This window comes from Curcuma longa, chromosome 14 (assembly GCF_044706935.1).
Source record: "Curcuma longa cultivar G26 ecotype Majalengka, Jawa Barat chromosome 14, ITB_CL_G26_1.1, whole genome shotgun sequence".
In the NCBI taxonomy this organism is placed as follows: Eukaryota; Viridiplantae; Streptophyta; class Magnoliopsida; order Zingiberales; family Zingiberaceae; genus Curcuma; species Curcuma longa.
The window spans coordinates 5289658-5316103 of NC_133874.1; the positions used below are offsets into that span (position 1 = coordinate 5289658).

Consider the following 26446-nt stretch of genomic DNA (forward strand, 5'->3'; position numbering starts at 1 on the left):
TTGAACCCGCGCGTAAGAAATCAGGAAAAAAAATAGAAGAAATAAATAAAAAGGTAGGATTATTTTTTTTTAAAGGAAACTAATTATTTTTCGTATTTATTCACAAAAACATTTAAAAAAATACTTATTATTATTATTTATTAAATCTAATAAGCCATTCTAAAATATAATATTTTAAAAGAAAATTTTAGAATTTTTATAATAATAAATTTAATGACTTATTTTGATATTTTAAAGGAGTACTTATCTTTTAAAACAATATATTATTTTCAATGTTAAATTTTTTTTTTTTTGATGACTTACATAAAATATTCTTTTTATCGTGGACCAATAAAATTCGTTACTCTTCCTTAGCTCTCCCTAGGAAAATTTAATTTGAGAATTTATGATTATTATAATGAATAATTATATAAAAAATTAAAATAAAATAATCTTCGGTGTCCCAGGGTTAAAGTCCAAGTATGTTTAATTATACATAGCTCCGCCCTTGAATACATCTAAAATTTTTCTAGCGATGAGGTGTATTATGATACTGTTAAGATTCGTGTGACGTAGAAGAATGGATGAATATTTCTGATTGTTTTGTCTAATTTTGTGCTCGTCGTTTGAATGTACAATAAAAATTTGAATTAAAACTCAACACCAATAAACACAATATGACAATGCTAGCACTCTTAGTTTTATTTTATTTAATTCATCACCTCCCAAGACGACTATGGTCTAATTTTTACAATTACCATTACTAATCTTTTCCTTTTTAAATGCTTTCTGGATGCGAAGAAACTTCTTATAATAAATTATACAAACAATACAAAATGAATATAAGATACAAATAGAAATGAAAGTGAAAATAACTTTACAAGTGGTATTAAAGTGAAACTGTTCTTTATCGAACAAACCACAAAAGAAGCAAGAGCTCGAAGAAGAAGAGAATTTGAAATTTTGAACCCTCGAATATTAACATATACGTTTTCCATTGAAAGTTTATGAGTATATTAATATTTTCTTTTACAAAAATAATTTTTATATAACTTGCCTAAGGTCCAGAATATGGAAATAAGTTATTTCTTGGGTTATAAATGATGGAATTAATATATTTATATAATAATATGATATTGTCCATTTTATATTTAAGCCCTCATGGTTTTATTTATTGACTATGCATAAAATATCTCATACTAATAAAGATATCTTCTATCTTATATAGTTGTGATCTTCTCTATACATTTTCAACATAGAACTCTAATCGTAATTCTAACAATCCTCCCCTCAAACAAAAGATTATCATCTTCTAATTGAGGTCAGCTTGACGTCCGATCTCTTGACCAACAAGAAACTCTTTGCCTCGATGTCTAATCCTCTTGATCTGTCAAGACTGCCTAATATCCAGTCCAACTGCCTTACTAAGACTTTATCTCAAGAGCTTATCATAGATTTTACTGAGAGTCTCCTACCATTATTGCTGAGCCTCCCTTACCTCCTTCGTTTTTTTCTGAGATCCCTCACATAGCTCCACATACATAGATCATGACTCTGATACCAATAATTAGAATCGATGAAATTAATATATCTCCACAATGATATAATATTATCTACTTTGGACCTAAACCCTCATGATTTTATTTTTTCTTTACCCAAAAAGTTTCATTCTAATAAGATATCTTCATCTTATAAATTCATGATCTTCCTCATGTATTTTTACTTTGCTTGATCCTTTTATGAAAAAATATCATTTACCTAGTATGTGTATATACATTCTAGGTATGCAATTTACATTAACTAATCCTAGAGTCAATAGTCCAATTTCACATTCTACCCATCAAATAAATTCATAAAAGGAGATAGTTCATGACGTTGCACTATAGCGTTACGAGTTGATCAAACACCATATACATACTTTGTGAGTTTTGATCTCTAGTTACTTGAGAAAAGTATTCTATCTCTCACCACCACACCATACTCTGGGACAAGGAAAAAAATCATCTACGAACTATACCTATAACAATGAGAGTTTTAATAATGATTGGTCATGTAAATAAATCAAATGTCCCCTTATAGTCGATTTCATACTCTTGTGTAAAATCCTTGGACACGAGACGAGCTCTATAATGTTCAATATTTTCCCTACAATGCCCCCAAAGTACGGTGTGATGATAAATGACAAGATATTTTTTCTAAATAATCATGATTTAAAACTCACACGACATATGTATGCGGTGTTTAAACAACTAGTGACGTCGGAACACCACATCAAGAACCACTACATCCAATGATTAATTGGTTCGTATATATGTTCATTTATTTCAGTAATAATATTACTCGTATTGTAGGGAGATGAAGGAGCAACTTGTGAAGCTTTATTAAATATCCTCACAACATTAATATAATTATGAAAAAGATAGACAAATTTGTTATAAAATGTCTACGAAGGATGTTATTTTACATTAAATTGAAAATATTAGAGAATATATTATTTTATAGAAGAATGTCGACATGTCTTTAAATATGACAATGCTTCATTAATCAAATAATGATATTTTTATATTTAATTAATGTCGTATTAAAATAACATACACATCCAAAAAGTATGAGAATCGAAAAGTATCCAAAGACATTTATGGTCACCAACATTAAGATTTTTAACAATAAAAAAAATGTGTTTTTTAGATGTTTTCAATAAAAAAAATGTTCTTTTGATTTTTATAAAAAAATATCACTAAATATTTTTCATAAAGTTAACATCGTACGTGAGTAATGATTCATAGCATGAAAAATATCAGTATAAATACAATATGATACTCACAACTGCATGCAATGGGACTTAACAAATTCAGTACCATCTCAAAGTTAAATTATTATTTTTACAATAAAAAAGTTTTTAAAAAATAACAAAATGTTATCCAAATTCATGTGCAGTAAGGACTTTCGATCTAACTTCATCAACTCCTTAAAAAAATAAAAACATTATTTTATTAAATCACGTTAGTATTTCTCATTTTACATATCTAATTTTCATAATACCTAATTAATATAATATATTTTTGAAATATCCTACTTCTTTCCTTCATGCCATCAGTGAGTTTTGTAAACTTATAAATCTAGAAAATTTCAAATCAAAATCAATATATTTTTGAAAGTCTCTATATATTTATGTTCACGGATCTAAATTTGATAATTTCTTTCATGAAATAAACATAGAATTTCTCTATATGTGTACTTTATCAGTTTAAAATTTTATTGCTCTCAACTTAAACTATGAATTCAGATTCGAAGATATATAAATATATTAAAGAGATTTTTAGAATTACATTAATTCAAATTTTTTATGTTCATTTTATCCGAAACTTACTAAATAAAAATAAAATATCACCATTCAACACCATCTAATACTTAGACCTAAATAAAATTTTATAACAGTTTTATCAAAATTATTAGATAAAATAGAATTTATAACAAATATTAAAATTATTTTAAAATGATAGAAAATAAGATAATAAAGATTTTATTATAAGATTTTGAAAACATATGCATAAATTATTAATTTTAAAATATTAAAAACTATTTTTTATATATATATATATAACAAATATTAAAATAGTCCGGAGTAGTTTAGGCCCCACGCTATTAAAGAGTTGATCTTTTACTTAAATAATATATAGATATACTATAAAAGATTATTGAAATTTATTATTTTTTTAATTAACTTAACAACTAAACAAATGTTATGTAGGATTTTAAATAAAATTTATTATATAAATATTTTTTTAACTCAATAGTACGATAATATATTTAAATTATAAAAGGACCATGTAAAGTGACTTCATGAGCTACCTCATAGAGCGCAGAAGAGAAACCCTGCAACGGGGGATTAATTAAGTTTTAAGGTTTATATTTTCAACCTTCTACGGAAGTTCAATGATCGTAACTGTTAAAATATGAATATTAAATTTAAAATTTTAAAAAATTATAACTTTTAACTCGAATTGAATCATGACTTATAAAAATAGATAAAATAAAAATTACTCTTGTTAGAGATGAAAAAAAAAAACTATGGCTGCTATTAGTCCGTTGGAAAATGGTAAGTAGAGTTGTTATTCTTGAGAAGAGCAATAATAAAAGAGAATTGTTGTTAGAGAAGAAGATTGAAAAAAAAGTAAGTTATTATTATTAGGAATATCAAACGAAGAAGAAAAAGTTGATACACACGGAGACTGCTTATTTATGTGGAAAAGAATTTTTTTTTTAAAAAAAAAGAGAAGTAGATTTTTTTCAAAAATTTCTTAATTTATTTTTAATTGATTGCATCAGTTTAATCTAATTAAATATGATTCAGTCATAATTCGATCAAATCAATTTCGATTTAAACTAGCATATTTATTTATTTTCACGTATGGATTTTGTTCAATTCCAATTTAATTTTAAATTAGTACATTTACTTTGATGATTTGATTTGTTTGTTTATTTATTTTATGAAAAATTTAATACTTAATAAAATTTATATTGATAATAATAATAATTAAAAATTTTAGGGTAGGCTATAGTCCAAGGAAGCCTAATGCGATTTCACTCGTATTTGATAAACAACAACCACAACAAATATTTTTTAAATATAATTTGTTTAATTTATTTGCTTGAGGAAACCTAGAAAGTAATATTTATGCTAATTGACTTCCCATGGCTTTCTTCAATTAAAGACAATAGCAAAAAGATGAAGAACTCCACCAAGAACAAGTAATATATATAATTAAATTCCCAATTTGTCTCATTAATTACCTTTTGGCCTCTTCTCATAAGATTAATATTCATTCAAGCTACAGCTAAAGGTCCTTAAATAACTCCTTTTTTTACCCAAGTATATACTCACTTATTTTTCAAAATATTTTTTGGGTTGTAAGGGTGCAAACATAATCTCACATCTAAAACATAATTATAAAAGATCATGCTTAATTAATTATCTTTATAGTTTAAAAGGATGTGCTTGAAGATATCTCCGTTGGCATGAGGCCTTTTGGGGAGATTCATGAACAAAGAATGATGCTTGTCCAATTGGACGAAAAAGAAGACAATGACGAATAATAGATTTTACGAGTTTATTATTATTGTTATTTGTATCATTATGCCAATGAAGTGGGATGATGATCTTAATCTTGTGTTTTGACTTAGTTTAGTTAGTTAAGGTTGACCTAGTGAATGCATGATGATTAATCGAGTTTGAGTAGGATTTTAATGACAGGATGATGTTATTGACAAGTTCAATTTTGGAAGCCAAAAAATTTGATAATTTTTTAAGCCCAAAGGACAATATCATGTCATTTGACTATCTTCGAGTACGTATTTAGCACCTTAACTCGTGTTTCTCATTTAGCACCCAATTGGGTTGCAAGGTTGAAATAACCGAATCTAAAGTACATGGAAAAGATTATGAGGTTAAAAGGATGGAAAGTATCATTGGTATGAGGCCTTTTGGGTACATCAAGAACAAAAATGAGGGCTTAGATAAATGGACAATATCTAATTGGTATGTATATATATATTGATAACTACTGTATTCAACTCTTTGAAAATATAATTAATCTTGAGGATGATCAATCCGATCTCAAAAAAAATTTTCCTACCAAAGGTAAATTCAAGAGCGCTCATAGTATTATATTGACAGGACTTCCATAATTCTTTCCACTACTATAGAATTGTCCAAACCTTGAATCGGATATTTCAACCATGAATCCCTCGACATATTGACAATTAAGTTGTGCCGAGGAAGATTAAGGAAAATGAAGGGAAGTAGTCCTACTTCTCTTCTACAAAGATTTATGAAATCTGTCACCTCAACATACGGTTATGTGGTTTGACAATTAAGAAACTGTAGTTGATAATGACGGAGGAGGGTATTGCTCGTCTAAGTCGAAATTCGAATCCTTGTTATCTTCTGTAAAGTCGTAACTAACTCACTGTCCCGGAGGCAAGTTGTATGTCATGGGTGAGTGACTATTTGATAAGGGAGGTGGATGTAGATCTATTAACCCAGGTAGAGTAGAAAATCATGATCAATCCTAAAGAAACTTGTGGGTGATTGATGAAATATAAATTATCCTTTTTAAAATGCTTGAATAATTTTATAAATCAGTGCATAATAGTTAAGTGTTGTATATTATACTCTCTATTTTGTTATTTTATTTAAATGCTTGAAAGTTTTAGTTTTATTGTCAAGAGAAAGTGATATAAAGGAATAATTTATATTAATATATATATTAATATAATCAGTTCTGAAATTATAAATAAATGACATTTATTATAAATATTCTTTTTTTAATCAACCAACATAGTTATTTAATGCATTCACCAATTTATTAAACTACATTGGTTAAATTTATAACCAAGCACATGTTAAATTTAAAATTAAATTATTTTATGAAGGAATATAAGGTGTTAGTCAAACTAAAATAATTTTTTATATCACATTATTTATTAATTACTCAAACTATGCACACCAATCAATTTATCAATTCTATAGATATATAAAGACAAGGAACAAAATGCTTATTAATAAAATGCTTATGCATTTTAATCATAAATTAATATCAACAATATTATTAATTTTTTAGCAAACATAGGAAAATAACAAAGAGATTGAAAAGGACAATATCACATAAGGTGACGATATATAGTGAAACTTTTCTCAAGAGGATCCTAAACTCTAAATTTTAAATCCACGTGGATAATTTTCAACTCTTTAAAATCTATAGACTTTGAAAGAAGAAAAACTTCATGTAAATTTGAAAAAAAAAGGTTTATTCACATGGCCAATAACCTTATATATGTTCTTAGGCTATGTGGTCTCTTCTCAAGATATGAAGGTCTAAAGGAGGTGGACTCGAAGTGAAAGGATGATTAAATCGATTTCTATATCATTTAAAGAAAAAAGTAAAAAATAAAGTACATATTTAAGCCTCTATTGTTAATGCATATGTCGTAGAAGAAGTAACAACTTTTGCATAATATTATTTTGAGTTTCACATTAAAAGCAAAAGGTAGAGACCAAAAAGAAATGATGAAGGTCATATTGATCCAAATTTAAATTTATTTTTAATTTTTAACTATCTTGATCGATCAAATAAACAATATAAACAGAGATATTTAAATGATCAAACTAATTAATACAATGAAATGTCTCTGCAAATAACTCTGATTGCTTTTATCATATGCTCGACTGCTTATTTCTTATTGCTCACATGTTTGCACTGTGATAATGACAATAATTAGTTGGTTTAAACAAAACTTAATCCATGTAATGGTAATAATTAATCACAAGGATTAGAGTTGATTAATCTTGATAGAGATGAGTATGTACAAGTTGTATTTCAAGGTTTATCGTATAAATAAATTGAATGGAAGCAAAAATGTGAAGCCCACAAGAGAGAGACCTCCCTTCTCTCTCCATCACTCTCTCTCAACCCTAATGACACCACCCGCTCAATAAATGCAATTGCACCCTCTCAATGCGCTGTGCAATTACTCCTCTCCTACCTCCTTCCTCCTTCCTCCTTCCTCCTCCAGATCCCCCTCTCATGGCTTCTCTTCCGCAACTCCTGCCCTTTCTATGAAACCATGCAGGCAGTGGAAGTTAGAGAGCAAGATCGGAAGAGCACTTTCTTATCACTCTCAGTGCTGATCATGTGTATCTGTATATTTGATCAGCTACTGGATTCTGGGATTTCCTCTTCCTCTTCTTGTTCTTGTTCTTGATCATGTGTATGTTTAAGTATTTCTTTTATAGTTAAGAGCTGTTGCACCTCTCTTCTTTAGAGAGAGAGAGAGAGAGAGAGAGAGAGAGAGGGAAGGGTGGAATTAGGGTTTAGTTGAGAGAAATATGCCTGTGGGGATCATGATACCTGCAAGACAGCAATCAGCAGCTTCCATGATGGGGAGGAACACAGGCTCCAGCTTTGGCTCTTCCTCAGTCTTGTCCCTCAGCCAGGTATTCGATCATTTTTGAGATCTTACGTTCTTGATTATTGTAGCTGCGTCATCTTTGATTTGCTTTGTTTTTTTGCTCCTGAAAGGCCTGAAGTTTTTAGTTTGTGATTTGCCAATTGGATTCGTGAAGCGGAGCTTGTTGGAGGAGGCGCAGCAGATCCCGCTGCAGCTGAGGGAGACGGCGCCGGCGACCACCGCCGAGAGCGAGATGGCTCGGGCGGCGCCCGAGGCTGACGGGGACTTCGAGAGCAAGTCCGGCGGCAGCGAGAACATCGAGGGCGGCGCCTCCGGCGCCGACGACGACCAAGACCAGAACCAGCGGCCGCGCAAGAAGCCCTACCACCGCCACACTCAGCATCAGATCCAAGAAATGGAAGCGTAATGAAACTGGGGATCCATTAGATCTCCCAAACCATCGATCATCTTTCTAAAAGAAGATTTCGTCCTGTTTCAGGTTCTTCAAGGAATGCCCTCATCCGGATGACAAGCAGAGGAAAGAGCTGAGCAGAGAACTTGGTCTGGAGCCTCTGCAAGTCAAATTCTGGTTCCAGAACAAGCGCACCCAAATGAAGGCACACGACGACAATTCATCCATCTCGATCGTCTTTTCTCCGACGAACTAACGTGATCGTTAAACTTTTTCTACTCTCCTCCATGCTCTAATCGTAGCTTCCAAATTTGAGCAGAATCAACACGAGCGGCAAGAGAACGGCGGGCTGCGCGCAGAGAACGACAAGCTACGGGCAGAGAACATGAGGTTCAAGGAGGCCCTCAGCAACGCCTCCTGCCTTAACTGCGGCGCTCCCGCCGCCCTCGGAGAGATCTCGCTCGACGAACACCATCTCCGCATCGAGAACGCTCGTCTTCGAGAAGAAGTATATGTCTTTATCGAATCAAGATCGATCGATTTGTATATTTGTATTTTAAATGTTCGTGTGCGTGTTGGCAGATTGATAGAATATCGGGAATAGCGGCGAAATACGTAGGGAAGCCAATGGGGACGGCGGCGGCTGCGTCGTCGTACCCGCTGCTATCTCCGACGACGTCGTCGCGGTCTCCGTTGGATTTTGGGTTCTGCAGCGGCGGAGGCGGGGAGCTGCTCCGGGGCGTGGCTGGGCAAAGCGAAGTGGAGAAGCCGGTGGTGGTGGAGCTGGCGGTGGCGGCGATGGAGGAGCTCATCCAGATGGCGCAGCTCGACGAGCTCTGGGTGCGTCACGATACCATGAACGGTGCGGCCGGCGGTGCCTGCGGGGAGACGCTCAACGAGGAGGAGTACGCGCGAGCGTTCCCGAGAGGCTTCGGGCCGAAGCAGTCCGCGCTCAAGACGGAGGCGTCCAGGGAGACGGCGGTGGTCATCATGAACCAGATGAACCTCGTAGAGATGCTCATGGACGTGGTAACTCCTTGACTACTCATCTTCCCCAAAGCCAACTCCACAAGAACATACAAATTAACCGAGAATCCATGGAGCAGAATCAATGGTCCAATGTGTTCACGGGGATCGTGTCGAGAGCTCTCACGCTGGAAGTGCTATCCACCGGAGTCGCCGGCAATTACAACGGAGCTCTGCAAGTGGTAAAGATTCACAATTTCGAAGTCTTTGCGTCTCATTTATCGCTCATTTTCCCCTGTAAACTTCATGAATTTCCATCGTAGATGTCAGCGGAATTCCAAGTTCCCTCTCCGCTCGTTCCGACGAGGGAAAGCCTCTTCGTCAGGCACTGCAAGCAGCATCCGGACGGCACTTGGGCCGTGGCCGACGTTTCCCTCGACAGCCTCCGGCCGGGCCCGGCGCTGAGGTGTCGGAGAAGGCCCTCCGGCTGCTTGATCCAGGAAATGCCCAACGGCTACTCCAAGGTGACGTGGGTGGAGCACGTCGAGGTAGACGACCGCTCTGTTCACGACATTTACAAGCCACTGGTCAACTCCGGCCTGGCGTTCGGCGCCAAGAGGTGGGTCGGCACTCTCGATCGCCAATGCGAGCGGCTCGCCAGCGTGATGGCCAGCAACTTCCCGTCTGCAGATATCGGCGGTAACCATGATCGATCAGTTCCTGCGTTTTAATTAATTTTCCATGACGATTCTTCGCCGGTGCATGCAGTGATAACGAGCGCAGAAGGACGAAAGAGCATGCTGACGCTGGCGGAGAGGATGGTGGTGAGTTTCTGCGGCGGCGTGAGCGCTTCGACGACGCATCAGTGGACCACGCTGTCGGGAAGCGGGGCGGAGGACGTGCGCGTGATGACTAGGAAGAGCGTGGACGACCCTGGTCGGCCGCCGGGCATCGTCCTCAACGCCGCCACCTCCTTCTGGCTCCCCGTCTCGCCCGAGCGAGTCTTCGACTTCCTTCGCGACGAAACCACTCGCAGCGAGGTGCACAATACAATCAATGCACGCCGTGCATGTATTCATTCTCTGATTGTGATCGATGTGGAATCGCAGTGGGATATCCTCTCCAATGGCGGAGTCGTTCAAGAGATGGCGCACATCGCCAATGGCCGAGATCAAGGCAACTGCGTCTCTCTTCTCCGTGTCAATGTGATTAGCCCCTCGAAGTTTCTCACATGGAGCCGATTTTATGATTCATGATGATTAACAGCGAAATGTTTGGGGAATTGCAGAGCACGAACTCGAACCAGGGCAGCATGCTGATACTGCAAGAGAGTTGCAGGGACGCGACGGGGTCCTACGTCGTCTACGCGCCCGTCGACGTCATGGCCATGAACGTTGTGCTGAACGGCGGCGACCCAGACTACGTGGCGCTCCTCCCCTCAGGCTTCGCCATCCTCCCCGACGCGGCCGGCGGCTCCCTCCTCACCGTCGCTTTCCAGATCCTCGTCGACTCCGTCCCCACCGCGAAGCTCTCCCTCGGCTCCGTCGCCACCGTCAACAGCCTCATCGCCTGCACCGTCGAGCGCATCAAGGCCTCCGTCGCCGGCGAAACCATTCCCCACTAAGAGCATCGTCTGTAACATGTATGTGCCTAGCTACGTGTCCCAATCCAGCTCTCGCTCGTGTCTTACAGTGCGCGCGCGCTTAGTGTTCGACGAAATGCGCAGGAGAAGAAGGTGGCGGGCGGCCGGTGGAGAGCGGAGCGGAAGATGTGGGAGTCAAGAACGCACCTCGTGCTTCCCTTGCCGTGTGGTGCCGGTGGAATCAAGCAAACAAAGCACGTCGTCCGCGCCGGCCGTGCGTGCGTGCAACACTGTGCAAGGAGGGCTGGTTCGGGAATTGACTTTCCAATATATATCTCTCAATCACTTACTGCCACCTCTTGAGTTTGCCCTGCTATTGCTACTTGTTCTCATTAATATTTCCAATTTATCCTGTAACGTTAATTTTGCGTTGGATTTGAACTGTCCTTTGGCACCATGCAAAGGACAGGCTTCTTTCTACTTGTTATGTAAAAAAAAATGAAATTCATTTAATCGTCCTAACAGCGGTTCTAACAATTTCACACCATCAATTTTATGATCATTTATGATAAAATAAATTATAATTAATTTTACAATATGAACTCTTATTTTTTCTGTAATTTTATTTCATTATAACCAATTCAATTATTTATTTTCCGTATTTTATAGTTAGCGTACACTGCTATTTTTTTTTTATAAAACAAAGCTTTTGTTTGTGTTTTAAAAGAGAGGAGGATACATGCACTACTACTTTTTAATGTTGAACCGTAAAAACTTTAATATATCAAATTGAAACTTCCAATTTTTTTCCTATCTAGATTGAAGTAACACCAACATTATGAACTAGAAGAAGATTTACTAATGCCCTCGGGACATATCTGAGTTGGGTTACGACACAACAGATTTATAGAAGAAGGTAAGAGTTCAAATCCTGGCGAAGTCAGGCAATATCTTCATGTGTCATCATCAACTGTAATTTTTCGATTTATCTTCTCATATATAATATGAAGCCGATCGTATATGACCACTAAAATGACGGATTTCATCTTTTACGAAGATTTACTAATATATAATATAGCTTAGATATATAGCTTTATTACTGATGTGACGGCACTTTGTCTCCATGCAATCCAAGTCTTCTAATGGTGCCTTGTCATCAATCAATGCCAACGCCAGAATCTTCCAAGTATCAAGACGCCTCTATTATTGCACCCCATTCAACTTCTCGTTGTAAATATAGTCTGCTATCAATATCTATCACAGAAGGCATCCATGAGTTTTCTATTGCAAATTATATTTAATTGCTGATTGTGATAAGCAAACGTTGGAATAAATCGATCGAATTTAATAACTTAATTCAATAATTTTTTTAATTGATTAATTTAATTTAATTTAATTTTAAATTTTTTTTATTAAATTAAATTAATTAAAATAAAAAATAATAGATAATTTTTTAAATAAGTAAACTTATAAATTCTTAATTAATTGTAAACCTTTCATAATATTTAAAAATTTTAATTATTATCAAATTAATTGATATTTTATTTATTTAATTTTTTATTTAAAAATTTAATTAGTTTGATTAGTTAAAAAATTTTAATTTGATTTTTGATTAATTTAGTTTGATTTTATTCAATTTTAATGTCAGTTGCCATGCATGTGTTTGTCTGCAACATCAACATTTAGTTATTCTTTATCTAATTTTCTCTTGTTTTAATATAAATATTTTATTATAAATTGTTTGACTGATTTTGTTTTATTATAAAAAGACTTGAATTTCTTTTTTTTATAATTATTTTATTATAAATTGTTTGACTGATTTTATTTTATTATAAAAAGACTTAAATTCATGCCAAACATCATATTTAAGGTGCATTTAGTTTGAGAATTATCGTTAACAATTTTAGTTATCTGTCCAAGATTAAATTCAAATTACGATGATTTTTAAGTAATACAGTATCATCATCATATTAACAAATGAGTTGTAATATGAGAATATAATTACTTTAGCAGTTTAAGATTTTTTACGATTTTAGAGGTTAATGAATATTTTTTCATAATTACGTTTTGATTTTAAAACTGAGTTAATTGAAATGTACCATGAAATTTAATTAAAATTGAATTATTTAATTAAATATATTATAAAATACTTATAAATTTAAAAGAGATAATTTATTTTAAATTTAAAAAGTAAAATTAATAAATTATATTTATTAATTAAAAAATTATTTTATTAAAAATATATAAATTTATTTTAAATTAAAAAATAAAATTAATAAATTATATTTATTAATTTAACATATTATTTTATTAAAATAATTATTCAAATAAAATAATTATTTTAATGAATTATTTTATTAAAGTATGTATAAATTTATTTTAAATTTAAAAAAATTATAATTATTTTTTATATATTATCAATTTATTATCATCATTAATATTATTAATTTAATTTATTTTAAAAATAAATTAAATTAAAAGTAATATAATAAATATTAAATTAAATTAATTTTATTTTTTAAATAATTAAATTAAATTAAATAATATTAAATTATATATTATATGATTATATAATCACGTAAGAGCATCCGCAACGCGTGTTAATCGCGCGTTAATAGGGTGATGTGGAAGAAAGAGGAAAGGACGTGGAAGAGTGAGAGAGGAGAGAGATATTTAACACGTTCAGAACATTGAACGTGTTAATCGGGACAGTGGGTGAGTCCCACGTAGTGCGCGGTTGAATTTTTACACGGGGATCGATCAGTTGATCGACCACATGTGGTGGTGGTCGATCAGGTGGTCGACCACTACCATGTGGTCGACCAGTGGTCGACCATCAAAGTGACGTGGGTGTTATAACGCCACGTCCATTGCAGTTGCTCTAACAAAGCGTACACGTCATGCGGAAAATGGTCCACGACGACTTGTGCCGGATCCGCTCAGCCTATTACCTATCACCTAAACGGGCTGACCGACCCGAGCCGCGTGGTGACCGGTGAGGGCGTTCGCATCCACCTGCCAGGTGGCTCCGCCTCGTAACATAGCGAGCGATGACCTGGGCTGCCTTCACCACACTTCGGCCGGACCTCCCTGCCTCTTCCTTTGTATCTCGTCGCTCGTCGATCAGATCTGGTGGTATCCCGCGCGGATCACTTTTAATTTCTGTTTTCTCCGCATTTTTGCTGCCTTCGTTTGTGGCATTTTTCAGAACTCGAGTTGTTTCTTCGTCTACACAATGCAGCGATCGTTATAAGGATTCCTAGGGTACGGTTGCAGGGTTATTTCAGTAGAACGACTACTGGATGGATTATTCTTGGGGTTTTGACGGAATGTTTGGTATGATTTGTCCAGGTTTTAAGTGACATGCTACTGATGGGTTGCCGATTCCTGCCGATAAATCCGTATGTTAATTTTTGCTGATTTACATTTTTTGTCCTTGTTCCTTCGGGAATTGTTGTTACCATGGTTATTTTCTTTTTGAACGACAATAAGGAAGAAATATGACATTTAATAACATTGTCAGCTACTGTGGTCGAGGAGATGATCATCACACGATAGGTGTGTAAAATGTCAGTAGACTTGTCAAACTCTGGTAGCGAACTGAATGTGTGCTTTATTTCATCTTGCCTAATCACAGAGGACTATGGATAGGTTTAGTCCTGTTTAGTCACACTTATTCGTGGAGGCACTATTAAAATGTATGCATGCTTCTCTTTTGTAGCTGCTATTCGATACCTAGACATGCCGTTCTCTTCTCAGTAAAGTTAACAAACAGTGCTCCCAAAATTCCAGTGACTTGCTAAAATCCGATTATAGTAGATTTGTGATTTGTAATTATAAATTTTCTTGCTTCCCTCACAATGGAGTTTATTTGGTTCCATTATATGTTGTTACCTTTGAAGCTAACAGTGTAATAATAATAAAAAAATGAAACTGAATGTGTTTTGTTGTACTCATCTTTGCAGTACCTGAAAGAGGGTCTTTCCAGCTGCAAGAAAGGTTGGAACCGCCAACCTAGCGCCCCCCCATCCCAGGCCCCACCAGTATGAGGGGGAGTAAACCACGGTGAATGCGGGCCCAGTCACGACATGGTGGCTGAAGGATTTGAGCCTAGGCAGATATTGATGTTATCGCAGATGCTGCCAGGGACCTTCGAACCGCCTACCTCAAGCTGCAAGCTTCCATGTCGTAACCAGCTGCCCCCACGGGCGGGGTCAGCTGGTTACGACATGGAAGCTTGCAGCTTGAGGTAGGCGGTTCGAAGGTCCCTGGCAGCATCTGCGATAACATCAATATCTGCCTAGGCTCAAATCCTTCAGCCACCATGTCGTGACTGGGCCCGCATTCACCGTGGTTTACTCCCCCTCATACTGGTGGGGCCTGGGATGGGGGGGCCGCTAGGTTGGCGGTTCCAACCTTTTGCAGCTTGAAAGAGGGTCTTTCCAGGATTGATGAAAGTTAGGGCTGCGAGCCGTTTTGATTCATTGCCACATGTTGTCCACATTTTGACATCAAAAGATCGTGAAGGCAAAGTTCAGTTCTTGAAGGAACAGAGTGATCTCGTTGAGGATGTTGTGGATGAAGTAGTTCATGTTTATCATCATGGGTTTAATAAAGCAATTCAAAACTACTCTCAAGTTAGTCTTATCAAATGTATTGGACAAGATATTTCACACTGCTTTTTAGTTGACGAATCAAATAATGTTGTTGTTCTGTGCGCTCATCCAGATTCTGCGGTTGTTTAGTGAATCTGCTGAGAGTATTTCTGTTCTCAAGGTTGATGTGGCTGATGCAAAGAAACTTCTTGGTTCTCACAATAAGCAACTGCATCAATTATGGTATCGCTCTCTTACTCTGCGCCATGCACTAGCTTTGTTGGATCAAATCGAGAGTGTATCGAAGGTATGTTAACCCCATGAAATAAAGATGTTTAAAGAAATCTTCATTCTTTGTTTATCAAAACTTATGCTCTACTACAATTTACAATTAATAGCACCTCCTCTTATTCATGCATTAAAATGTACGTCAAACTACAGATTTCACTCAAAAAACTCCTCAATTTCTGAATTTACACTTGCATTTGGTCTTAGCAAATTTTTTTTTTCATATTCCAGTTAATACCATGCTTAAAGTTGCATTAGCAACTTTTTGACTTGGCCCGTTATTTGGCATGATACCCTTGTTTATTGTTTAATGCTTAAGACTTACTTTCTTATTTTCTGCATGCCTATTTATCATGGAGATTTGCATCTATATAAAAGGTCTTTTGGTTAGTGCATCTTTTAGCTCATAAAGGAAAATGTTGGAGCCAGTTCCAAATTTTGCATTGATGATGCAATGTGAGGCATTTGCAGTTTATCATCCATATGTTGCAATTGCCTTTTTTTTTTTTAAAGTTTTGATTATAGAATACAACAAATAATTACATCTTGTTCATTTACAACTGCTATCAAACCCAAAACAATATTTGAGAATCTGATATCTCATGATTGTTTGTAGTATTCCTAAGTGTGTGACCTATCGCTTGAACACTGAGGAGTGAGAGGTTGCTTGATGTGAAAATAACTACTTGTATGTGAATTATATTTGTTGTTGAATTACAGTAGCAGCATCTACTTAAAAAAATCTCTACCTCATGTAGATGTTCAACATCTTGTACCAATATAGCTTATATATTATGTATCATATATATACACTGCAATATAACATCAGCATATTTATTTTAGAGATTTTGCATTCTTCCAATAGCATGTACATTCAAGATGACATGTTTTATAGAGCATAGTGAAGGAAGTTTGAAAGAGTTTATGATGGTCCCAAGCTAGTGAATTTTCCTTACCCATGGATCTTTATAGGTTCCTGCTCGAATTGAGAAACTGATTGCAGATAAGCAGTACTATGCTGCAGTTCAGCTACAGGTCCAATCAATGCTGGTGCTAGAGAGAGGACTTCAAGTGGTGAGCCTCTTCCTCCACTTTCATTTAAAAAAAAAAAAAAATCAAAATTTGCTTATATATGGTATCACACATGTTAGCAATTCCTCCCTGTCCATCCCACTTCTCTAATTTGAGCTGACTTGAGAATGTATTTTTGTTTCTAAAAGAATGCCAAACCACCATCTAGTTAATGCAAAGTGATTATAAACTATAAGTAAATATATTGTGGGTGAGGGGGCTTAGGGTGAAGGAGGGTGAGAATCTACTTTCTCAAGAGGCTGAGGAGGTGGGCAGTCCTAAGTGGATCCTTTGTCTTGCCAGTGCATTGAAAGCCTTTATGGCTACATTGTCCACTACACCAACATTGCCAATTGAGATGGTACACGCTTGATCATTGGCACACACAAAGCATTTTATGCATTTATCTTCAAGGAAGGATTACAAAGCAATTGAGCATGGTGGTCTCAGGGGCACATCTTCCTTCAAGGCTTATATGCTGCTTCGAAGGTAGCTCGTCTCGTCTTGATGGCTATTTTCATATATATATTTTTATTTTTGACTATAGGAAAGTTTTGATTCTAAACTCAAGGTGAGATTATGTTGACTGTATTGGTTGACATGGTTCCCAATGCTTCTCAACATTTAGGCATAGTGTGATTTGATGATCTTGCTAGTCCAACAACATTCAAGTGCACTACTGAATTAATAAAACGATCAATTTATGCTAACCATTTTCAGAAAATTCATTAGTGTAATATTTATACAGTATTGGACACTTAATAAATTCTATAGTTATGCAAGGTAGATTTGGAGGTGTGAGTGATTGAGGAAGATAAAAATCTCAGTTAATCTGAGAGAGATAAATATAACTAGTGCTGTAGCTCTATATGAGTTAATATAAATAGTTGAACTAATATGACTTGATGATGACAAATATGTACACAAGTGTACTATTCTGGTTTGAAATGTGGTGTAGTATGAATTATGAAGGCACTAATAGTAAATTAAGCTACGGGTCCACTTTCTTGTTAAAATTTCCTTTTCCATATATTACTTAACTTTCGTTGAATTTTATTTGCATCCTACTATATACAATTTTAAAAGGTGTCTGCTTGGGCTGCATATATGATGGACTCAACACACAGATATATCTTTTTAAAATCTTGATGCTCATGTTTTGACCAATTGATATTTATGTTATCCAAATAAACTTAGAAACTTTGGTATTAACTATTATTTATTGAAGAAAAATTCATTTAGCCCCTTGTACATTAATGACTTATTGTTGAAAGGCCCCTTGTAGTTCTACTATTATCATTTTACCTTTACACTTTTATAAGTGTTATCAAAATGCCCTATAGTTTACTATTGTCATTCTAGTACTCACACTTTCATAAGTGTTGCTGATTCACCTTTCCATTACTAGTAGAAAGTAGAAATGCCCATATGAATAGTGGTGAATTGGCATCATTGTCGGTGTGTGGTAAAATGGCAACAATGAACTATAGGGTGCATTTTGATAACACTTATGAAAGTGTGAGGGTAAAGTTACAATAGTGAAACTATAGGAGTTATTTTAAAAAGGTAGTTAAAGTATCGAGGTAAAATGAAAATTTCTATATTTATTAGCAAACCTTCTATTTTTTGGGCGTGTTTCCTATGACTAGATCACCTAAGGAAATATGGTTGGAAAAAGGAATTTCTCAATCGACTTCTCTCATTGTTTTCTTTGATGGAAATGGTGGGGGAAGGAAAGAGCTAAAGAAGACTTTCTTAGTTTTCCCCAAAATAACTTTTGCCCATTAGAGCTTAAAAACTACTATTCACATTAAATGCCATTTAATTTGACCATTTTTTTCAAATCGATTTATTATTGATGTTATTGTTAATGTTTTCATATCAATTTTAGAAATTTAAATATCACTCTTTCTTTTCATCCAGGAAAAACATTACTAATTTCCTTCATTCTAGGGAAATACAATCTAGGAATTCTTTCCTCATTTTTTACCTAAAAGTCTAAAACTGCTTTTCCCTTCTTTATTTCTCTCCCTTCCTTTAGCATAGGACCACACCCTTAGTTTATGATCGTATTTACTAAGAGAAAAATGAGAAGAGGCAACACCAAAGAGAGAAGAGGGGGAAGATTACTTAAAATATAATCTACTAGGATGGAAATTTGAAGAAGGGTAGACAAGCAAAGAGATCAAATTGCGCCTTTTCTGGCATAATTACACTAGCCAATGCTCAATGATGCTCCCCTCTTTATTCCCCTCGTCTTTTTAGCTATCACTTAAATGATCATGACATGAAAAAAATGAGAGAACTTACCCTATCAGGTCAACTCAAGCGCACTCGTCTAGCTTATAAATAGGGGTGATAATGAGATGAACATTTTTTGGGTACTCATGACTATTCACCATGTTTAGTTAGGTTTGAGCATTCGTTAAATGTGTTCGGTATGGGTTTAAGTAAATTAGTTTACTTGTGGACAGATATGAAACAAATTTATGTTTAAAGATTTTGGTAGTAGGTAGCTGAAAATTATTTTTCAGTTTTCTTTATTTCATATACACTTTGAGATGAATTTTAACAGTACCCTAGGGTTCTCAACCCAAATTGGGCTACGGTACTGGTAGTTTTTTGCAGGATGGATATGGGTAGAGTAATAGATATCTGTGATGGGTATGAGTGAGGTAGAACATTGACATTTTTAGAGGGTAGTGGTATGACTAGTGCAAATTTCATGTGTTCCCTATCTGGCCCTTCCCTATTAGAAACCCCTTCATGAGCCCAAAACTCATTAGGTTGTACCAAACTAAGATGTGAAAATCTAGACTTGGCAGCTCCCTTAAGACCTAAGTCTAAATCATCTCTAGGCACTAACATTTGTCTAATGTTGAATCCATTTTCACATATGCAATCTTTTGGAACACCTTACAATGCCTAGGAATAATTTCACTTTGACACTATTTGTCACTACCTTCCTAGATTTGTTAGCTGATGATACCATTGACCCAAAATGTTTAATGCCAGTTAATAGTAGGTTGTTTGTCTAAGTTTATAATCTCTCTTTATATTGCCCACAATTCACTGTACAGCACAGCTCACTATATGGGAGTCATAATAAACTCCCATAATTAGACAGCAAAGGCCGAGCTTAAATTAAATGCCTTTTTGGAGCACGATCTTGCTTATGCCTTTTGTTCCTTGGGCCCTTTGGTCCAGATGGAGGGTGATGGCGAGGCTGATGCTGAGATGGGTAAGGCAGAGGGGTCATCAGACCATTTGTCGAAGCCAAAGTGCACCCCTGTAGCCTCAATAGAATGCTCCAACTTCAGCTAGACGCATGCATTGGGGTTGCCACCAACCCCTAAGTCTATGGCTTGTTTTGTTGCCTTGAGCACATAGAGCAACACTAGAGATTGCCAATCTTGCTCCAGGTGATCGAGGATAGGTGGGACACTGGCCATGCAGTGTGCATGGAAGAAGGGAAGAGTAGGATGAGGGTAAGGAATTGAGAAGAAGAGGGTTGTCGAAGAGAAGAAAAAGGAGAAAAGAGTATACTAGGAAATAAAGATATAATTTTTTTTCCTTCCTACTTTTTGAACTATGGAAAATTTTTTTCAAGCGCCTTCCTCTCTTATTCTTGCTTTCTCTCCCCTTACCTATCTTCCTAAGTAACAAGGGCTAAACTTCTTTACTATTTTGATATGGTATATTTCTGCAATTGGCTTAAATTATGCATCCATTATTTCAGATAAAAACTTTCTTCTTTATTTTAATCATTCATCATCTTAACATCACATGTGTTCCTTACCTTTCTTTACATTTTTTACTTCCATTTCTGTGAGTTGAAACTTAGTTTAATACAATTTGTTGGTAATTTCATGCAGGTTGGTGCACTTCAAGATGTTTGATCTGAACTGGTAAAGTTACGAGGGGTTCTGTTTTACAAAGTGTTGGAGGATCTACATAGTCATCTATGTAATAAGGGTGAATACAGGTAGCTTTTTCTTAAGTATCTGTATTTTGCTGTTCGTGTGGCTCTAAAATCTTTCAGTTAAGGTTCCAACCATATTTGTTGTTGATAGTCTTAAATCTGATATTGCTAACTTATTTATGAGGATATGCTTATTTTGGGAGAATCCTTACCTTGTCTTAACATTATTTGTTGTTCTTTCCTTTTTCTTCAGTTTGTACCCTATTAAACTTCTTTGATATACTCTCTGTCTCCTCAGTACATGTAGTTCCTACCTGGCTATTACTAGTACTACTATAACGTTTGGAGCTTTTCCAATTATTACATCATGGTATACAGCTCTGCTTCCTTCAGCATATCTGAGATGGAGGATGAAGTACTAAAAGCTACTGCCATCGACACTTTAGCGAATAATTCACAATCTCTGTCTAGGAGAACAAGATTGGTAAAAATAGAAAATCATTTTGGTGGGTCATTATCTGCTGATGGAGCATATAGGCCAGGTTCCATTGATGATGGGCAAGTTAAAACTTCAATTTTTTTCCACTTCATATTAGGATTTTCAAAAGATATTTATCGAATGACTTGCAGACTTGAGTGCTCTAAAGGGAATAAGAATTTAAGATAGAGTACTAGAGAATGTCCCAGAAGGAAACTAAAACTTACCATAACCATGCTGCATGGTCTCTGATTTTGCTTAATCATGCTTTAGAAATTGAAACCTTTGGCATTGCGAACATAGATATGCTTAATATCTGGTTTACTTGACCTATTAGGCTTGCGTGATATTTAATCTACCTAACTTATCGGGCCTTCTTATTTGCTTGGAGTTCACTCTTTTAAGATTTCCCCTTAGTTATTTTTCTAGGATGTTCACATTTTCCTAAAGTTTACTCTTTTAGGACTTTCAATCATCAAACATCCGGTCCCCCTTTGGTTTCTTTGGACTTTATACGTGCCTAGAGTTTACTCTAGGGTTTGCACTCTTGTCTAACATCGGATTTCCTAGAACTTTCCATTTGCCAAACATCAGGTTCTCTTTGATTTATCTGGACTTTACACCTACCTAGAGTTCACTCCTCTAGCATTTCCACTCTTGCCTAACATCCAGTTTCCTACCACCAATTAAGACTTCTACTAACTGTCAAACATCCGGTCATTTTTGACTTGCTTGGACCAACTTTCGGTCAATCTCAACTAGAGGTTGATTGTGCCTACAACCTCCCTCTCATACTTACACAATCAAACAATTAATCAAACATTAAAATCCTAAACTGTGAAAATCGATTGCACCAACATATTATTACTCCCCTTCTTGTGTAAACTCCCCTTCAAAGGATATTTATTGTAGCGCTTCCCGATTTACCCTGGTGGTTGAAAGTACCACGTAACCCCCAGAACTTTCTACTAGTTAAATGGTTCATATTTATTGTAGCCTATATTTTGAAAGTACCACATAATGAACTTTTTAGTTAAATGGTTAAATGAGTTTTTCATCTTTTTGCTATTGCAGCCATACCATCAATTAATAGTGAGGCAGTTCAACAGAGATTAGATCATGTCCGAACATATTATGAGCTCTTAAATTTGCCTTTTGAGGTACTTAAACTAGAATTACATTGTTTTTTTGACATATTCTTTATATCAGATTGATTGCATATTCTTCTATCTGTTTGCAGGCCTTGCTAGCATTCATTCAAGAACATGAATACTTCGTTACTCAAAAAGAGTCAGCGATATATACTAGAGAAAATGTAAGATGTGAGAATGAAATTTTGAAGTGATTAATGTCTGCGTGTGTGTGTGTATTCATTTTGCAGGTTTTCCAGCCTTCTGAAGGTTAATACACCAGGTAGGGAGATTCTGGCTGATGCAGAAAAGCACATCTCTGGGATATTGAGTCACTAAATCTCCCGACAGTACTCATGGTGTCTGCATCTGGATGATTAGCGATGTGATGCAGATTCATGCTTCGTTAGGTCGTGCTCATTTTTTGGTAACATGATCTAATTGCTTTACCTTACAGCTAGCCATGGCTATTCTTCAAATTTGCTCATATTCTTCTGTTTGAATTCCTTGTAAATTTCTATGAGATTGCTGCCTGTTGCCATAAATTCCTTTCAGCAGTCCCTTTCTACTCTACAACTGCAATGTTGATATCATTGTTCCTCGAGTCATTTGTCATCCTAATTCTGCATGCCGAAGATAGTAAGAGAAATTGTTGAACATTATAGATATTGTTGTAACTTTCAGATTATATTCATTCCAAGGAGGTACAACTACAAGTTTCTCATTTGTTCAAAAAACACTGAGGGTTGTTAAGCTTGATAGTTCTTAGTTGTATTGCTGGGGTTGGTAACTTCGGTTCATTTGTCTGAATCATTATCTCAGGCTACTATCTGTTGGAGCATGAAATCCCACTTGATTGTCCCGGGGTAATGGTACAACGGTAGGATATCCGGATTGTTACTCAGGGATCCGTTGTTCGATCCTTAGCTACGGCGTATTTGTAAGATTTTTTTTTTTCAAATGGGAAACACAATCAAAGGATGCTGGGCATCTGAATTGGCCTGCCGTATGCGTTTCCCGATTTACCCTGATGGTCAGTGGAAAATTTTTATGGGATTGGACCGACCACCTTCAGGGATTGAGTCCATGAGACTGACTGAGATTTATCATAAAATCCTACTCGATTGTAGTCTGAGATAATGATTCAGGCTCCAACAGATAGTAGCGTGAGATATGGTGGGAGAAAGTCTTTCTAATTTCTTTGTCATAATGCTTAATTAATTTATATAACATGATATGGTGGGAGAAAGTCAAGCACCACGTTACTTAGTCTAGTCAAAAATCAAATTGAGTCTGGCAGTCAAAATTAAATCAAATTTGGATCAAGTTAAGCTGAACTTGGGTCAAGTCAAATTGGGTTCAAATCAAGTTGGTTTTCGATAGAAGACCTCAAATTAATCCTGTTTGAGTCACATCCAAGTTTGATTTGCTCAAATTGAAACTCTTATTCGGCTTGGCAATTGTTGAAACGTTGATTATTGAGGTATGCGGTTATTGAAGTATTGATTACTGAGAGAGATGTCTCTCGATAAGTAACAAAAGAGGTGTGTCTTTTGAAAATCAAGATCATCCTCTCGCTTTCTATTTAAGAGTAATTGATTGTAGCATCAAAATAAACAATTCATTTTATTTTCTACTCTCTGTGTACTATTTATTTTTAATCATTTTTCTCTGAGATTTGATTTGAACGTCGGAGAGGCTTTGCTAAGGCTCTTCTCTAAACTTTTTCTTGAGTCTTTATAAATCTTTCTGTGAAGATCTCCACACTCGATATTTGAAAGTCGACTTCTTTGAAGCCCAACTTCCTTGAAGTCTGACTTTCTTAAAGACCGTCTCCCTTGAAGCCCTACTGCAATGAAGACCAACTTCCTTGAAACCAGAGTACTTCTTCAAAACATGATTCAATCGGTATCCAACCAGCGGAAAGTAGTTAGTCATGATTATTTTGATGAGTCATCCTGTCTCTTAACGTACTGTCTTTTGATCATATCATAAGAAAGAGTACATGTCTTTTTCTTTTATTAATTATTTAAGGATGGATCGATGGAGCTTGAGCTTTCGGTCCTTAATTCATCAATAAGTTGAGAAAAGGTAGGTAGCTAGCTCACCGATCGAGAACAACAAGTACTAAATTAACATTCATCATCATTAATATTAGCTATACAGCTTAATAATTATCTTGCTCCTTTTCATCGTCAGATCAGTAGAACTTCTACTGAGAGTTAACTGCATGCATGTCCTCCATGCATATATAACTACTAGCTAATCAATTATCTGTTAGGTGAGCTTGCCACCTACTCGATCGTTGCAATGGCCAGTCATTGTTGTTCACGTGAAGGAAATTAAAAGCTATATATAGTATTAATTAATTGTTTAATTTGTCATATTAAATTATATTATATTGTACTCTTTTGCAAAAGGTGAAATCTACCACCTTAACAGTCCCACACGATCGATCCACGACCATTTGTGAGGAGGTGAAATGGTCATGATCAAACTTTTGCTTTTTTTTGCAAGTCTGTTCTATCATAATAACCAATTCAGCTATACTCCGGAGGACATATTATATTGCACCCGATCGATCGTTGCTGGTTTAATGCTACTTTAATTTGTTTAATTTGTTCTAGCTAGCTAGAGGCCGGCCTTGTAGTTTATAAATTAATATAATTATATATAAACGATCGATCGAGCGTACGTACATGGAAATTAAGCGATCGAAGAGCTGGAAATAAGAAATGGCAGCTAGTATATATATAGCTAGCAGTACTACTTCATGGTCGAATGCACCTAAATTAACTAAACCTATTCAATTCCATTTAATATTCATCACATGAGTTCACATTTTAAGGTTGGGCGATCCATGGACCTCCAACTGTATATATATATATATAGATCGATCTCATGTGTTCTTCAGGGGAAATTAATTAATTAATTAATGTCGATAAGTTAACTACGTACATTCAAGCTAGCGATGCCAGTACTGTTAATTGGCTGTACGTAGATCTAAGTTAATTAGTTTTCTAGCTAGTGGTTATGGATCTAGTACTCGTATTAGACGTACTACTTTCGCAAAAGCTTTGAAAAAACAAAGCTCGTCCGTGAAGTAGAAGATGATGATGAAGATGATGATGATGATGATGATGATGATGATGGAGGTAGCATGCATGGAGTTGTCGTAATTTGGTTGTTCATTGAAATAAATTAAAACAATAGTCGATATGTGAATAATTAATTAATTGTCATGGAGGTAAGAAAAACTTGTACTTTATTATGTTAATTGCATCTATCTATCTACAATCGAGTCATGTTTTCACCTCATGAATGCTGGTACATAGACTGGACCACATGGAGGGATTGGATTGCACCTTTTGTGGCAAGGTGTAGGAGACGTAGGAGTACCTATTTAATGTTAATTTGCTTCTACTTTTGTGAATTTATGTATTATTTCTTTAACATATATATGCTCGATTGATCGCATTGTCTAATGTTGCTTCGTCTAGTCGTAATTACTAATGCTTAGATTGTACTCAAAATTAACATCCATACCATCTGTCTGATAAATGGTAATATCATCATGACAGTGCTTAATTAATTAATCATCAATCAACATTAGTCTATATATGGTTTAGAAAATTTGATTCCTTCTAAACATTTTGGATGCATGTTTAGTAGAAGAAAAGTTTAGGGTTTGGATGTTTAGAAGAAGACAAGTTTAGGGTTTAGGATTTGGATGTTTATTAGAAGAAAGTTAGCTTGAAGAGTAAACTAATTAGTGTGATGAGATGAGAAACCTAATTGTCTCCCTATTGTTTATCTCTAGTGATTACACTTTGTGTGTCATACCCATAAATTTTGTGGAACATCTGACTAGCTAGGGTTCTTGAATTTTCATGATTAACAACAATTAAAACATGTTAATTAATATGATTAAGTATTATAGAATTGATTTCAAAAGGGATTAAAGTTAGATAGTCTAATTCCATTCAAGAGTGGTGATTTTTATAATGCTCATTTTTATTTTACCATGGTGTTCAATAGTGTTCATAGCTACAAACTTTAGTAACACTTTATAT

General features: G+C 35.4%; 2 protein-coding genes across 3 annotated transcripts; both read left to right on the plus strand.

Moving 5' to 3' along the window:
* The first annotated feature begins 7532 nt into the window (after positions 1–7532).
* Positions 7533–11411, plus strand: LOC141844975 (homeobox-leucine zipper protein ROC2-like). 2 transcript variants are annotated; one of them, XM_074732967.1, is made up of 11 exons: positions 7533–7975; positions 8105–8352; positions 8429–8546; positions 8661–8849; positions 8924–9370; positions 9448–9549; positions 9631–10006; positions 10076–10347; positions 10417–10512; positions 10596–10949; positions 11034–11411. In XM_074732967.1, exons 1-10 carry the CDS (start codon positions 7868–7870, stop codon positions 10929–10931), a joined length of 2292 nt encoding a protein of 763 aa, XP_074589068.1. In that variant the 5' UTR covers positions 7533–7867; the 3' UTR covers positions 10932–10949; positions 11034–11411. The 2 variants fall into 2 exon arrangements, with proteins under 2 accessions (XP_074589068.1, XP_074589067.1); XM_074732966.1 differs by having other exon boundaries at positions 10076–10512.
* A 3863-nt stretch (positions 11412–15274) lies between these two features.
* On the plus strand, positions 15275–22387 carry LOC141844976 (exocyst complex component SEC8-like). The gene is made up of 5 exons (XM_074732968.1): positions 15275–15526; positions 15618–15791; positions 16745–16846; positions 20719–20828; positions 22318–22387. The coding sequence occupies exons 1-4, from the start codon at positions 15341–15343 to the stop codon at positions 20740–20742; spliced, it is 486 nt and encodes a 161-aa protein (XP_074589069.1). The 5' UTR covers positions 15275–15340; the 3' UTR covers positions 20743–20828; positions 22318–22387.
* Positions 22388–26446: the final 4059 nt, after the last annotated feature.